Source organism: Rhamphochromis longiceps, linkage group LG8 (genome assembly GCF_057381845.1).
Source record: "Rhamphochromis longiceps isolate RC_006_pf linkage group LG8, R_longiceps_female_GT1.1, whole genome shotgun sequence".
NCBI classification, from domain to species: Eukaryota; Metazoa; Chordata; class Actinopteri; order Cichliformes; family Cichlidae; genus Rhamphochromis; species Rhamphochromis longiceps.
In genome coordinates, this window is record NC_140564.1 from 12,649,224 (window position 1) to 12,665,959 (window position 16,736).

Genomic DNA, 16,736 nt, shown 5'->3' on the forward strand with positions numbered 1-16,736 from the left:
CCAAATCAGATCCCTTGTTTCAATATTTCATGTTGTTTTAATACAAAGTAAACGTTATAATTGCCTGCCAGCTATCATTAGAGAGCGTACAATAGGGGTGTTTGCACAAACATGTTTTCAGATAGTGTATGTGGAAAGCAGCTCTCATGCATTATTCAGCTGTACACTAGTCAGCTTAGAAGCAAACAACAAACTGAGTAAAAAAAAAAGGTGCTCAGAACATTTCATGAGAACTACCTCCGCTCAACGAAGCCTCTCTCTCACTCTCTTCTTTCCTTTTCCCTTTTGTTTGGCAGGAGCGGGTTTTCCTGACAGTGTCCAACTACATCTTCACAGCAATCTTTGTGACTGAGATGACTGTAAAGGTGAGTCACGCTGAATTGCCAACAATACCTTTTAAACTCCAGTGCAAAGTTTGTGAAAGGCTTTGCTCATTTTAGCCACTGTGTGAGAGGATGTTGCATACTCCATACTTACTTTTACCCTTTTAAAGACTCAAATATCTGCTGTTCATTCTCCCATGAAGTTATCCCTGACTCCTGTTTTTATTCACTTAGTTGATTTCAGCTCTCGTGCCTCAAAATATTTGGTAGGTCAGGTTATTTTGGTGCCGTGAAAACACTGGTTGCCTCGCATCGAGAGCGCGACTTTGCTCAACTTTGCTCTGAAGTTTAAACGAAAATGATTTGACACCCTGGTGTTTGCAAACAAAACAAAGATTTTTGCATGAGAGGAAGAAACCCAAAGCGCACTCCCAAAACCTCCAAGACACAAAGCTGTAGCGATAACAGAGTCTGCCTGATACCTGCATGTAGTGGAACGATTCCATAATAGAAAAGAAAACAGAGTGGGCATGAGGGGGAGGGAGGGGAGGGGGAGAACGAGAGAGGTGAACAGACAGTGAATGCACACCTTCTGAGGGCAGTTTCATAATGCTAAGAGGAGGATTGTCTCGCCAGTATTCAAATGGCCCAGCTTTGAATGGAGGTCCATGGCAGCGTGGGCAGGAGCTCGCGGAGGCAGAGGGGAGGAAAGTTCATCGGTGTCACTCATTCAAAGCCTCTTTCTCTATTTTCGGTCCCGGCGACTCACAAACGTTGGGGTGGCACACAAATACGCACACACAGAGCACTGGTTTTATCATCTAATGCTCAGGGAATCTGTGTGTGATGCAAAAATGTAACAGTGGCGAATGGTTAGCATGAAAGATTTTAGCATTTAAAAAATGAAACAACTATGCGTCTACTCTTTTATCTCGTGTTTCAATTATAATACTATAATAAGTCTATTGCCCCATTTCGGAGGGAGTTTTTATTTTATTTTATTTTTTAAAAGCAGCTGAACACGGAGTGGAAGCCTTTCATATTAAAAATAGATTGCATTGTTAAATATTACACATTGTATTTTTACGCCTGTTGACTTCTGACAGATGTTTAGTGTGTAGTTGATGTCCCATGTTGCCCTCAGGTGACTGAGCTGTTAGCAGTTACATGAAATGCAACTGAATTTTTCATCTATACTTTTTCAGTGACTGTATATAAATATTATATATTATATATTCATCTACTGTACATTTATTTATTTAATGAAAATGAAGCATTGTGTGAGTAAGTAAGTGCTGTGTAACTGTTTCCATAGGAATTCAGGGGGTAAGTAGCAGCCAGAATTAAGTAAGTGGCAGACTAACTGACACGTAGTCAAATGGTCTTGACTAATTGATCATCAGCAAGTGTGAGCACCTCCATAAAACCAGAAGTTTGCACATTGTTTGGCAGTTTGCACATCTGGAGGACTTAGGTCTGTGTGGTCTGTCTGTTTGAAAGGGTTATAAGGCAATTTACAAACAAGTCCATTATTCTACCGTGAGAAACATTATTCACAAGGGGAAACCATTTGAGTCAGCTGCTAATCTTCCTGGGGTAGATGTCCCAGTAAATTCATATCAAGGTTGTGCAATGCTCAGAGAAACTGAAAAAAAACCCTAAAAACTAAAAAGTCACTACATGCTTCAGTTAAATGTTAAAAGTTCATGGAAGACTGAAAAATTATGGCTTGTTTAGAAGGGTTATTAGATGAAAGCCTTTTCACTCTAAAAAGACTATGGCAGCACAGCTGAGGAAAACTGCAGCTGAACAAACCAAAAGATTTCTAGAGCAATGTGTTTTGAACAGATAAGTCCAAAGTGGAAATGTTTGGCCATAATATATAGCAAAAATCAAATATTGGCACAAATGCTTCAGCTCTAAAGCACGGAGGTGGAGGGTGATGATTTGGGCTTGATTCGCAGCAACAGGACATCAACACCTTGCAGCCATTGAGTCGACCATAAACTCCTAGGACTGCCAAAGTATTCTTGGGTCAAATGCGAGGCCATGTGTTTGAGAACGAAAGCTTATAATAACAATAATAATAATAATGGATTGCATTTATGTAGCGCTTTTCGAGACCCTCAAAGCGCTTTACAATTCCACTATTCATTCACTCTCACATTCACACACTGGTGGAGGCAGCTACAGTTGTAGGCACAGCTGCCCTGGGGCAGACTGACAGAAGCGAGGCTGCCGTATCGCGCCATCGGCCCCTCTGGCCAACACCAGTAGGCGGTAGGTGAAGTGTCTTGCCCAAGGACACAACAACCAAGACAGACAGACCTGGGGATCGAACTGGCAACCTTCCGGTTACAAGATGAGCTTCCCAAACTTTATCATATAACAGCTGAAAATGTACAAGAGAACAGCTGAAAAAGAAGAGAGTCAAGTGTCGCAATGGCCTTGTCAAGTCCAAATCAAAAACAAAGGCCTCTGTAGCAGCCTTTTTTAATTAATTGTCCGCTATATTGATTAGTATCGACTTATACAAACGATCTTATCGCCTCTCATCTTTTCAGTTGGAGTATTGTGAAACTGCATGATGCAAAAACTGTTGTCTTGGCCTAATTTAATAAGTTTGATCTCAGGGAATAATGTTCTGGAATGCATATCGCTTCATCAGCAGAATACGTGATGAGTGAAACCTATGGAAATAGACATGAAGTTTGGAGCGCTTGCAGCTTTTATGATCATCACTGCCACACAAACAGTCACTTCACTAAGTCAATAAGCTGGGCGTATGGGACATTAAGCACCGACTCCTAATAAATAGAACACTGGCTTGATAAACAAATTGCAGCCACAGTGACAAAAATAGATATTAAATTACTGATTCGTGTATCATTTGTCAGCCACTTATATTCATGGTGAATAATTCATTTGAACTAATATCCAAACCAAACTGGCACTCGGCAGTCTAAACTCAGTGCTTTCTGCTTTATAATAACATACTGTTGTCTTCTTTGCTGTCCAGATCGTGTCTATGGGCTTTTTTTTCGGGGACAAGGCGTACCTGAGGAGCAGCTGGAACGTTCTGGACGGGATGCTCGTCATGATTTCTGTTATTGACATCCTGGTGTCTCTCATTTCCCAATCCGAAACCAAGATCCTGGGCATGCTCAGAGTGCTGAGGCTGCTGAGAACTCTGAGACCGCTACGGTAAGTGACTGAACGTCATAGATAACTTCCCCTGGGGATGGTTGTTGTTAGCATTTTATTGATAACAGCATTGACACCAATACTTCTTATCAATTCAATTCAATTTTATTTATATAGCGCCAAATCACAACAAAAGTCGCCTCAAGGCGCTTCAAATACTTCTTATCAATATACGTATTTGCTGATATTCCTGGCCTGCTGTAAAATGGATATGGGTGCTTTTGATGCATTAGCACATTTTTTTCATCTGAGCTTCACAGCAAGCTGGTATGCAGTACTGTACTTCTGGAGCAAGCAGTTGTGGTAAATGCCTTATAGTTGAGAACGTGAACAACCACAGACAATATGCAGTTGTTTATCTGTGGTTGTCAGGACTGTTGACACCAACTTTGTGTTATTTTGACTAACAACAACTCAGACTTACTTTAATGGAGATAATGAGTTTCTGTGTGGTCATGGTACTCTTGAGAGGTTGAGAAAAAGAAGGAAACTGAACTTTAGGTTTGATGTTTATCCAAGAAACTTGTCTGTGAAGGTTTTTAGTCATCCAGCTCATCGTAGTCTAAAGAGTTTGGAAAGAAAGGCATCTGGACTTCTTTAAGTTTCACCGCTCATCTGAGAAGCTTCTAAGAGCAACTGGTGGAGAGTCCCAGATTTAAAGCCCTATGGGAGTGTCGTCAAGAGGGTCATGGACCCCCTATTGATCCTCAACCTAATCACACAAGCCAAGCTGTGTAGGTCACAATCAGCCAAGGTTTTGGGTGAGTTCATTGTGAAACCTAGCCCCACCCTATCATGTGATTTACTGAGGTCAGATGGTCCAGGATGTGGGTGTTAAGGCGTCTGGGAAGGGATCTCAAAACTGGATTACAGATGGCAGACAGTTGGTGTCATAAGCCACCACCTCTGTTCAAAGATGATTGTTCACAGTGGACATAGATGGCTTTTCCACTCCTCTTTCAAACCATCTGTCTTCTCTGTCCAAAATGTGAACGTTGGCATCTTTGAAAGAGTGACCTTTGTCCTTTAGATGCAGATGGACAGCAGATTGTCCCGTCGAGATGGCTCTTCTATGCTGTGCCATGCGTTTATGAAGTGGCTGTTTGAGAAGCTTTGATAATCTCAACCAGTTGCTCTTAGAACTGAAGAAGCTTCTCGGATGAGAGGTAAAACGTCTTCAAGAAAATGAAAGAAGTCCAGACACTTTTCTTTCCAAGCTCCTTAGATCCTAGAACCTTCTTCACTTTTACAAGCAAAAGGTGGAGAGTCCAATATGTTAAACTCCAAGTGTTTTTTTTCTATTTAGAGGTCCTGTTGATCATGTGAGCGGAAAGTGTGAAAAAAAAGGGTCTACAAGCTCTTGAATCATGGGGCGTATTTCGTTTTTCACAGGACTCTATACAAGTCTGCGAAAACCTCCTTTTTCACATGACAGTATAAAATAATAATAATCAGTAGCTGGTGAGCAATGTTAAAAGACATATATAGGAAAGACTCTTAAATACAGCAAACGTAAAAGTGTTGCAAATCCTTGGTTCAATAGTTCCAGTAGTAAAAACGATATGTTTTCAAGTGTTGTCATAAATAGGTAGGAACAAACTTCCTCTCAGTCTCAGTAAGGAGATGCAAGTGCGTCAGTGTGTGTGTCTATGTGTGTATGCATTTATTTTAGCATTTTATTCATGTTAATGTCAGCGTGCACACAATTTCACAGTTGTGTTTATTTGAGCGGAAATAATTCAGAAATTACCGATTTGAACATCGATTTTGTATTTTCCAAATATTTGCACTGCTTTGAGTTTTATCCATTCTTTGTGTGTGTGTGTGTGTGTGTGTGTGTGTGTGTGTGTGTGTGTACACATGCAGCCTCTTGGATGTCTCATCTCGTGAAGGGAGCTCGTGAAGGGAATATTTATCACCATTCTCGGGAAGAGCACAAAAATCAAATATTCATTTTCATCCTGCCAAATTTACCCGCTGAACAGCACTGATCTCTTTCCCCCATCCTTTTGCTTTTTTAACTTTCACCTTTGACATGAAAGTGAAATGTTTTGACGAGACTGCTTTTGCTCTCCTGCGTTCAAAGCGCTACTTTCGTCTTTGACTTCGTTCTGTAATGTTTGGGTTTAATTAAACTGGGTGAATTTCCAGTTAGTTGGCCAGGTTCTGTTTTTTTCATCACTTTTCTGTCACATTCCAGCCTTCAGAAGTTACTTGGTTTGGGGTTTGTTTGTAGTGTTTTCTTCATGTTCCTACATGTAGGCATCAGTAGTTTAGTAGCTACAATGCTGTTCTTTTTAAAAGAAACTATGCTCAAAACTGGATTAACCTAATGTCCACATCGTATCTGTGTTAGCAGCGTTTACTAGTACATAACAACAGTTAAGTGTCTGTTATCAGTCACTGTAAAACCTTCTACAACAGCAAAGACTGTTTTAATGCAAACTGAGGATTGTGTGGGTTGAATGAGAAATTGAGGCATAAATATAGTCCCTTTTAAACTATTGTAACAAGTAATTAACTTCTAATCTTTATTAGTTACTGGTTTGTGCATGTTCTGTTTAACGGTTACGGATGCTGCTAAAAAAAAGGCTTAAATAGATATCTCATTAACCCTCTGAGGTCTAAATTATTGGCGATGACGCCAATCCTAGCCAGAATTTGCAACTTTTGTTTTTATTAAATTGTTCTCTCAAGTCTACTCGATCAGGGACAAAGGACGTAACCATTCTTACTGACACGCACTAAAAAGTGTTCCATTTATATTTGTGTTGGCTTTTTTCTGTTTGTATGAGTTATCACCAATGACAGCTTAGACAAGGGGTGGGGGAACTCCAGGCCTCAAGGGCCGGTGTCCTGCAGGTTTTAGATGTGTCCTTCATCCAAATGGCCAAAAATTACTGCTCAACATGTCATGAAGTTGCCTGGAGTTCCCCACCCCTGCCTTAGACCTTAGAGGATTCATAAGCAACTTCTTGCAAAGTGCAATCTTGTCAGCAAAACTACTGAGCTGAATTGCACTGATCTTGTTGGTGAAGTGAAGCATGGGCAGATGAAGGACCGAGTGGAATTTGGTATGGATCCATAATTATTCTCTGCAAAAAAAAAAAAAAGGAAAAAGAAGAATCTAAACAGGGAATTGGCTTTTGCATTGACATTGGCGCTGACACTGGCATTTGCATTGGCACTGGCTTTGGCAGGGGAATCACTGTGAGTGCCCTTTTAGAAAGCCCGTGATCTTCCTGTGGATAATTCATTATGGATATATGTTTGGGCTTGCAGTCACACTGTGGGATGAATTTGTAACTAATGAAATCCCTCAATGCAAAAAAATCAGTCTTTCTTCAGCCCTGGTGCTGTCTTACTGAAATGGTAATGTGACATTAAAAGTATAAGCTTGCTGTCAAATGAGTGGCTTCCTAATTAAATTTGGTGCAACTGTGACAAACTAAATGCTTGAAGAGATTCACCTGTTTCTAAATGCCGCTGAATCCTCTTTAAGTCTTCCTGTTATACGCCCTGCTTTATTTAATCCTCAGATGACAGCTGAGTTTGTATTAACAGGGCTAGCAACGGTTTTAAAGTCAGATTAGAAAAAAATATGAAACAATTACAAGAGGAAATTGGACCTATTTTGAGTCTGGGGGAAATATTTTTAGGAGCAAAGGGCAACAATTTCCTTCAGGCATGATGTCACCAGTTTGACGGAGATGCAGAATGGCAGGGAACGATGGGCAGATCTAGACTCGATACAAAGAGAGGCAGAAAGCAAAGGAGAGAGAAAAGACAGGAAGAGAAGAAGAGAATAAGAAAGAGCTGAGCTGTGGAGCTTGGTTCTCTTCTCTGCTGAGGCTGCAGATGAATTAAAGGAAAGAAATACCAAAAATCATTTTTAAGTTATTAACTTTTAATCCATAAGAAGGAGCGCAGCTTTAAAGGCTATATTAAGCTATAAGTTTGCTGCTCTGGTTTATACGGTATAGTCTGATTATAGTGTACTCTGTACTTAAAACTGTTGCTTGGAAGATGACAACACTGACTTCAGAAGCGAAACAATTATCAGCAAAAAATTGTGCTTCTTGAAGCTAGCTACTACTAAAACTAATACTGAAGTGCTAAAAGCTTAATCAGCCTCATTGGGAAGATGCAGACGCAGAGCAGTGATGCCTGTAGCTGTGTTGGCACAGATCATTTCAAACATTAACAGGACGTTGTATGGACATCAACATTAGTTGTCAAATCATACTCCCTCACGTGTTTACTAAACAAGCTAACTAGCTAACTTTTCCTCTCTATTTAAGCATAAAAAACAAATCGCATAAGATGCAGGACCACTGATAGCTGCTACATAGTGCAGACGCTGGATTATTTAGGTTGGGCAGGACCCAGGTGCAGCCATTGGAGACAGAGATAATTAACTAAAAAGCAGTTTTATTGCCAAATCTAGAGGCTCAAAGGAAATACAAAAAACAAAATTAGGTACTAGGAACCGGAAACTAGAAAACATGTAAACTACTAAAAAAAAAGGAACTCGCAGAAAAATAAAAAAAAACACACAGTATGAGCTGACGACGTGACCACGAGCAGAGGGAGACTGAGGACATAATTACAGAAAAACTGAAAAAAAGTCTACAGAGAAACAGATACGGGGACAGCAACAATGGAGACAAGAGATAAACAAACATGAAGACAAGGCTGACTAAACACAGGGGAAGACGATGCACTGAAAACTCTAAGATGACTAAGAACTGAAGGCTAACTGAAGCATACTTTATACACAACGTAAATATAACCATGAAACTATGAATCACACAGAATATTCCAACAAACAAGTCTGGAAACACAGAAAGACCCAGTATCAGGACAATTTAGTGTTATTTGTCTGAGAATGGAATAGAATACAATAGATACTTTATTGTCATTTACAACACAGAGCAATTAGTCTAGTTAGTTTAAGAACAGAGTTTCGGTGCATTGACTTGCCATCAGATTAATGTGAGATTTCAAGGTGACTTCTTGAAATTACATATTTGGAGAACAGAATAAGCACAAGAAATGTATGAATGGCTGGTAAGATTCTTAATATCAGATTTTAACTTTCAGCCAAAGTAACTGCTGAGTCCTTACTTAGGCTGAAATGACACTAGAGAAAACAGTGGTTGGGTACCATAGTGCAACAAAAAACTATTACTACTTATGATCTTGCATAGCGTTGCCTTTAAAATGGGTTGCTTCAAAGATGGTCATCAGGACTGTGCCCACGTGCTGTCAGCTGCTATGTTCAAAGTGACTTTGATGTGTCAAAACCACAATAAAACAGCAAGAGTCAATTTGCTATCAGTAAGCAATAGAATGGTTGGGCAGTGGCGTCAATTTGGCAATTACATCGAATCAGTTTGTGGATACAGTGATTAACCATGATATATCAGTGAAAATCCAAATCTATTGATGTCTAAAATTCACATGAACCTCACAGATTTGAAACTGAAATTCAGAAAGTCCTCTAGAAGTACTGAGGTAGTTGTTGAAGGTCAGCGGTTTAACTGCAGAATGGTTGGCATGCTTGCTGCTTCAACATGTCTCTGAATACAACAAGAATACAAAGAGTCAGTAACCACATAAGTTGTGTCCCCTAGTTCAGCTCATAGGGGCAGATTGATTCAGACTGAATCAATCGGGATGACAGTGATGTGTCAGTTGGGTTAGGATCCTAAATATTTGGAAACAGGTTGCCTCCAACGCGAGAAACAAGAACAATCACCTTGTGATTGAAAGTTGTTGCCACCTGTAGGTGTTGCATCCTCAAGCTCAAGGTCACCACTTAGGTCTGGTAGCCACAACTACTTGCATTTGGTCACCGACAACAATATGAATAAATAAATGAAAATAATCAATCTCACGGGCAACCACCAATTTCTTCTTAGTCACATGGAGGTTGCTGCTCAGTTCCAGAGTTTTTTTCCTTATTTGTTCCTGTATTAAGACTGTTTTAAGTGCAGAAGCCCAACCCACCAGCTGTTCAAACCTTCTGTTTACAAGGGGCAGCCAATCAGAAGAAAACTGGCTTAAAGGGAAGGGGAAAGGAGCTAAAATGACTTGGTTCCAACAGAAAATCAACTGAATAGCTGCGCCAAGCCCCGGTATAAGACAAATGATTGTTTTCCAATCATGACTCAATGCAAAGCTACTTTAGTCGAGTCCAAAAATAAAATTATGAAGCAGGAAATGAGCACAACGGGGCCCTTTTAAAAATATTTACTAGAACATGTCATTACCATTTTGCCAGTTTGTTAAATAAAAAATTACAGCAACCGCTCAACCAGAATAATGTATGTGTAAAACTTCCAAACTGTAACATTAAATCAGTTAGTCCCCCAAATTCCCCAAACACACCAGAAAACAGGCACGGCTTCATAAAGCTACAGAATTTCCTTCAATATCAGCTTGTTATCACCCCAATTCAACTGTGGCAAACTCACACTCACTGGGTATTTTAATTAAATATGAACTCGTCTGTGTTTTCCCCTCCGGCACCGCGGTGGCACATGGGGGTTCACGCAGGCAGCATCAGAGCTGCCGACGCCGATATGAGAAGAAAACTCAATCAACAATCATTCATGTCCTCAGGGCCTAAAAAGCTGTAGCAACTTAGACGACCAAGTTTTAAGGCTACAATACTTAGTTACAATATGCACTTTGCACATCTTAAGTGCAATAAGGTGAAGCGGTTGCTCTAAACTAGCCGTGTATGTTGGATGAGTTTTACTGCAACAGACGTTACGCAGGAGTCTGTTGCTGTTTCCTCCTCATTAGAGATATTAATGATAGCATTCATTGCACGCGCGTGTGTGTTGTGTGCATCTGTGCATGTGACAGAATGATGCATCGGCTTTGTTTAACAGGGAGCACTCACACACCTCTGCAGTCATTCATCAAGCCCACTACCTGAGCTGAGGGCAGTCCTCGGGGAGGTCCCGCGAGTTAACACCCCCCATGTCATCGAGTGGCACTTTTATGTCACCCCACAGCACCTACAGCTCATCGACAATTAAGGTGCAACCTAGAAACCCCTACCCCAAAACCCTCTCCACGTTCATCATTAGTTATAGCTGCCACCGAGCTCCATCGCAGGCAGACCGGAGTGTCGAGGTCAGAGAGAGCCAGCAGGTTGCTTTTATCGATGAATCCCCTGTTGTGGTTGACCTCGATCGGATCAGCCTTTTGAGCACATCCGTCAGTTGATGATGATGTAATTACCTCAATGCTGGTGGCCTAATTGACTTATAACATATAATTACAAGTGCCTAACCCTGCGATGTGACATGTCACTGTCTTTCTTTTGCATTTCCGTAAGCACAATGAGAGATTGGGCTGAAGCGATGATGAGGAACGCCAGCTGGGGGCTGAAAAGGAGAAGAAAATTCACAGAGCTAGGTGGAGTGACAGGCAAAGTTCTGACCAAAAAAAAAGTGAGAAAAAAAGCAAGAAAAGAAGAGCTGCCTCATTTTTTATTCCCTCTGTATTCCTGCAACTCACCAGCCCTCCTCTCCTCCCTCTGTTCCCTATTTCTATCTCTCGGCGTCGCTTAATTACACCCAGTGTTTGCACTGTGGGAGTACGGCTGCCACTTATTGCCCTACTTGTTGTTCCCTTTACTCCGTGTGAGGAATAAGCTGGTGGTGGAAGAAGAGGAAGTGGGAGAGAGAGAGATGGGTGGTGCATGTGTGCAGGTGGTGAGGATCGTGGCACGCTCCTCATTGCTCCTTTGTGCGGTGCAAAACAAGGACACCGCCATGAAATTATGCAGAAGGTAGATCAGACAAAGCAAACTTCTTTCTCTCCTTCTGCTCTCTCCGTTCAGCTTCCCCTCATCCTCCTTTTTGTGCCATATGCAAATAGACATAACGGAGAGAAGCCCACTGCAGCGTGTCCTTCATGTACCATACCATACCATACCAACTTTATTTCTAAAGCACTTTAACATAAAACCAGAGTTTCACAAAGTGCTGTACATGTTAATAGCATACGTAAAGAAAATTAAAATGAGATACGATAAAATAAATAGATACAATAAATTGAAACATGTTAAAACAAATTGAGTCAACCCCTCTAATCAATGCCAAAGGCTTCAGCGAATAAATATGTTTTAAGAAGACTTTTAAATTCGGAGAGAGAAGAGGCCTGCCTAACATGCAAGGGCAGATCATTCCACAACTTTGGAGCAGCTACAGCAAAAGCACGATCACCTTTAAGTTTATACTTAGTTTTCGGTACCTTAAGGAGTTGCTGATTGGCGGACCTAAGGGAACGGGCAGGTGTATATGGTTGTAGTAGCTCCGAGAGGTAGGGGGGGGGCCAGGCCATTAAGAGATTTAAAAGCAAATAAGAGAATTTTAAAAACAATCCTAAAATGTACAGGTAGCCAGTGGAGTGAAATTAAAATAGGGGTAATGTGCTCAAACTTTTTTGTTCCAGTTAAAAGACGTGCTGCAGCATTTTGCACAACCTGCAGGCGCCTAATGGACGCATCACTAACCCCAAAATAAAGTGCGTTACAATAATCCAGCCTAGAAGTAACAAAGGCATGGATTACTGTCTGAAAATGCTGTTTCGATAAGATAGGCTTTATTTTGGCTAATTCCCTCAGATGAAAAAAGCTAGATCTTACAACAGCTCTGACCTGGCTTTCAAGTTTAAGATTTGCCTCTATTTTAACTCCCAGATTAGTGATGACTGGTTTAACATACTGTGCCAGTGAACCAAGATCTATAATAGTGGCCTCAGAAGCGCCACCAAAAACCATCACTTCTGTTTTCTGTTCATTAAAATGTAAAAAGTTCAAAGCCATCCAAGTCCTTATTTCATCAAGGCATCTGAGCAGCGGGTCTACTGAGAAGCCATTTATCTTTTTAAGTGGGAAATAAATCTGGGAGTCATCGGCGTAGCAGTGGAAAGAAATCCCATGTTTCCTGAAAATAGACCCAAGGGGTAGGAGATATAGAGAGAAAAGAAGCGGGCCTAAAACTGAACCCTGTGGAACCCCACATTGAAGAGAAGCAGTAGAGGATACAAACTCCCCTAGTTTCACAGAGAAAGTTCGCTCTGCCAAATAGGATCTGAGCCACTGTAGTGCGGTACTCCGCATACCCACCAACTGCTCTAAACGGGAAATTAAAATATTATGATCCACTGTATCAAAAGCAGCAGTTAAATCTAACAGCACAATAATAACACAGTCACCTGAGTCATTTGCCAAAAACACATCATTAAAAACTCTTAAAAGGGCAGATTCAGTACTATGTAAAGCTTTAAAACCAGATTGGAAAACTTCTAAAATACCGTGTTCTTCTAGGAAGGACATTAATTGCTTGTAAACTACCTTTTCAAGAATCTTTGAGATAAAAGGCAGTTTGGAAATAGGTCTGTAATTCGCAATAATATCAGGATCAAGAGCAGGTTTTTTGAGTAGAGGCTGAATCACTGCATGTTTGAGATTGACAGGTACAACACCAGAGGACAGACTACTATTTACAATGGATTGTACAGCTGATGCTATAGTGAGAAAAACCTCTTTGAAAAATCGAGGAGGGAGAGCATCATAAGGGGAACCTGAGGGCTTCATGTGAGCAACCAACTCCTGCAGGCAGAGCATGGAAACTGGCTCGAACCTGTCAAAGACAGCAGAACTAGGGACAGGGGTAGAAGGGTCGGGAACGGACTGGGAAGTCTGTGCTTTGACAGATAGCACTTTATCAATAAAAAAGTGTAGGAAGTTTTCACAAATTTCCTGAGAAGACTCGACAGAAGACTGTGGAGCATGAAGGACCATATCAATAGTCTTAAATAAGACATGAGGCTTACGACAATTTGCCTGAATAATAGTAGCGAAATGTTTCCTCTTAGCATCTTTTACAGTTTTCTGGTAAGAATTCCAGTAATCTTGTAACATTTGGTATGACACCTGAAGTTGATCCTTCTTCCATTTACGTTCAGCTCTCCTGCACTTTCTTCTGGCAGCCCGGGTGTCTTCATTCAGCCAGGGTTCAGATTTGGCTTTAACTTGCTTAAGCTTAAAGGGGGCCACTGAATCTAAAGCAGTTTGGCAGACAGAATAAAACCACGTACTCAGCTCTTCTGTATCATTGCATATGAAATCAGGAAGGCCGCCGTTCTGATTAAAAACAATAGAAAACTGTCCAGCAGAGAAAGGGTTAAAAATACGACAGCTCCTAGCAGCAACAGGAGGAAGATTAACTTTAGTACAAGGAAGGAAAACCTCAAACAGGACAGGCCTATGGTCTGACCATACAACATCACAAACCTCTAAGTTAGAGACAGGTAAATTGTGAGTTAAAACAAGATCCAACGTGTGCCCATATTTTTGTGTAGGCACAGACACAGGTTGCACAAGATCAAAAGAGTCAATAAGATTTAAAAAGTCCTTTGCCATTGGCTTGTCAGGGCAGCACACATGAATATTGAAGTCCCCAATAATAAGGACATGATCATATTTTGGCATAATTTCAGCCAACAGATCAGAAAAGTCATTTAAGAAGTTCTTATTGTATTTTGGGGGTCTGTAAACCACAGCACAGAGCACTGTGTGAGACCGACCTAGCTCAAACATGCTCAGTTCAAAGCTACTAGGTGAGGTTAATAATGGCAGTGGTTTACATTTATACTGCTTCTTAAAAACAACCGCTAGTCCTCCTCCTCTGCCTGATATTCGAGGAGAGTTTAAGAAGCAGCAGTCATCAGGTAAGAGATCTGTAAAAGCGCTGGACTCACCGGCCCTCAACCATGTCTCAGTTATACAGAGGAAATCCAGTCCTTGGGTTGTAAATAAATCCCTTAAAATAAAAGTTTTATTACTCAGCGATCTAGTGTTCACCAATCCAAACCTGGTGGAGGTCAGCGTGTTCGTGGCTGACAGCGAGACCCGACGCAGCGGCCGCAGGTTCTGTAGGTTCGCACCGTGCTGACGAGGATGGGAAATCTTTCGTGGCTGGGACATCTGATCCGAGCCAACAACGGGCACCAGCCAGGCATCGATGGGCTCCAGAGAGCACGGAGAAAAGGCATGACAAGGTACCGATCCACGTTCGTTCCAAAGAGCCGGAGAAGAGCGCACCAAGTACGCCTTAAGTTTCACGAGTAGACCGCTACGTTTGCCCCGGCGTCTGAAACGCTTTCGCCGTGAGGCTGGGGCCGGGGTCCGACAGAGGCTAGCTGGTATCCCAGACAGGAATGGAGGTAACGCCTTATGTCCATTATAAGTTGTATTGGTAAGATCACTGGCAACTAGTCGGAGGTCCAAAAGTTTTTGGCGATTGTACATTAAAAGAGAGTTGACTCTAGCAATAAAAAACAACATAAGCAAACACAACAGAGGAAGAGCCAGACGGCGAGCCACACACACTGGCGCCATCTTGAAACTCTGATGTGTATTGACTTAGAGTGAGAGCCTCGTCTCTCCATAGTTTCTCTCCTTAATAAGCCTTTTCACTTCAGCGTACTTGTTAGAGTTTGGTTTGAAAGGACGTGAAAAGGTACAGAGGCTCGTCTGAGGTGTTCATATGCGACTCAGCAGTGTGCGGGAACTACAGCAAACTGGTCAAAAATGTTCAATTATTCAGGCTACTCAACACACAACCACTTGAATAGGTCGGTTATGTGTATTTCAAAATAGACGTGTCTTTTCAGAGATCTGAACGTTATGAGTTGTCTGTCCTTCCATGGTAAATGGACTTTTCTTCTACTTGAAGGGTGCACCCTACTCTCTGCCTATGACAGGTGGGATAGGTTCCAGCCCTGCCTCGTGACCCTGAATTAGATTATTGGAAGAAAATGGTTGGATGGTGCTTGGAAGTGTTATTTACACTTAGTTAAGTTTTAAAAAGTTGAAAAGAACTAAGCTAATATTATGCAAGTAACTTAACGTCTTTTCTTCGGCTGAACGTCTAATATTTACTAAATACTGAGGGCTAAACTGTTTCCCCACAGTCCATCTCTCTCCTGGCACTAGCAGCAGCAGTGTGTCTAAAGCACTGCGCAGTTAGAGCTGAAGCTACATGACACACAGCTGCCACACAGCATGCAGTATTGTTGGGTGGATGCTAGTCTGTTAACTCCTGAAAGCAATGACTCTTAACAACTTTTCTGGTGGAAACCAAGCATTGCTCTGTGTCCTATTCAGTTTAGTAAAACTGTAGTAAAAAGTTAATAAAGTCACTTGGTAAATTTAAGTAGGTAAATGGAATAAGTTTAATCAAATGCTTTAAAATCCACCATGAAAAGAAATATGAGTAAAACCTGGACGTCATTTGGTCTTTTTTTTTTTTTTTTTTTTTTTACCAGAAATGACTACAGACTGAAACTGGACTTTGATCAGTGTCATTGCCAAGGGACTGAATGCAAACATGCTGTCAAAGAACAGGAGAATGACTCCCTTGAGACATTCACAGTTGCACTCCTTGAGTACTAGTGCCCTCTATAGGCCAGATGTGGAGCCTCAGCCTATTATGGCAGTGAGTCAAACACATTGGAGCCACTTTGGTCCTGAGCACATTACAGTATTTTGGACTCTCACAGAGACTGAACCACTAAATATTAAGACCAAATGTGAACAGGACCTGGGGTGTTCTTTTGAAGATGGTGAGTGGAAACCACAATGTGAGGGAGCACTACCAGCCACCACAAGGTTTTTCACTTTTAACAACAGTGTCTATTTACACCAGAAAGACACCAAAGACAAATAAATCAATTTCAAATTTTTGCCCTAGATGCAAAGTTATAGCCAATAACATGTAAAAATTCAAACATTGCAAAGAGATTCTTAAAGAGATTCTCAGATTTGAGATCCCTCGCTCTGCTAGATTAACCTTTTTTAGACAACACGTCCCATTTCCTGTTTGCCTAAAGAAAGAATCTGCTGTGAATACTGGCAATAAATATGTCTACGCTGATTAAAGCAATCTCCTCTGACATGTTTTGAGGCTGTGACATCGATTGGTTTCTGTACTCACATGTTGAAGCTTCAACATTTGGTTGTTGCCATGTTTGTTTATTTGCATCCAGACGCAGCCATGTTTAGACTACAGTGTGGAGCACAAAGGTGCTAATGCAAACAAGTTTCTTTAGCATGCTATAGCCATAATCTTTATAGTTGTAACTCACAGATATACTGTTTAACTCGGTGAAAATGAAGCA

At 41.2% G+C, this 16,736-nt stretch overlaps 1 protein-coding gene across 9 annotated transcripts in view; it reads left to right on the forward strand.

Annotated features, from left to right (window-relative positions):
* cacna1g (calcium channel, voltage-dependent, T type, alpha 1G subunit) overlaps positions 1 to 16,736 on the forward strand; it is a 353,368-nt gene that overhangs the window by 270,964 nt on the left and 65,668 nt on the right. For all 9 annotated transcript variants that reach the window (XM_085415758.1, XM_085415761.1, XM_085415759.1 and 6 more), the window contains 2 exons: positions 297 to 365; positions 3,343 to 3,527. In XM_085415758.1, coding sequence (XP_085271884.1) covers positions 297 to 365; positions 3,343 to 3,527 — 254 coding nt within the window. The remainder of the gene's footprint in view (positions 1 to 296; positions 366 to 3,342; positions 3,528 to 16,736) is intronic.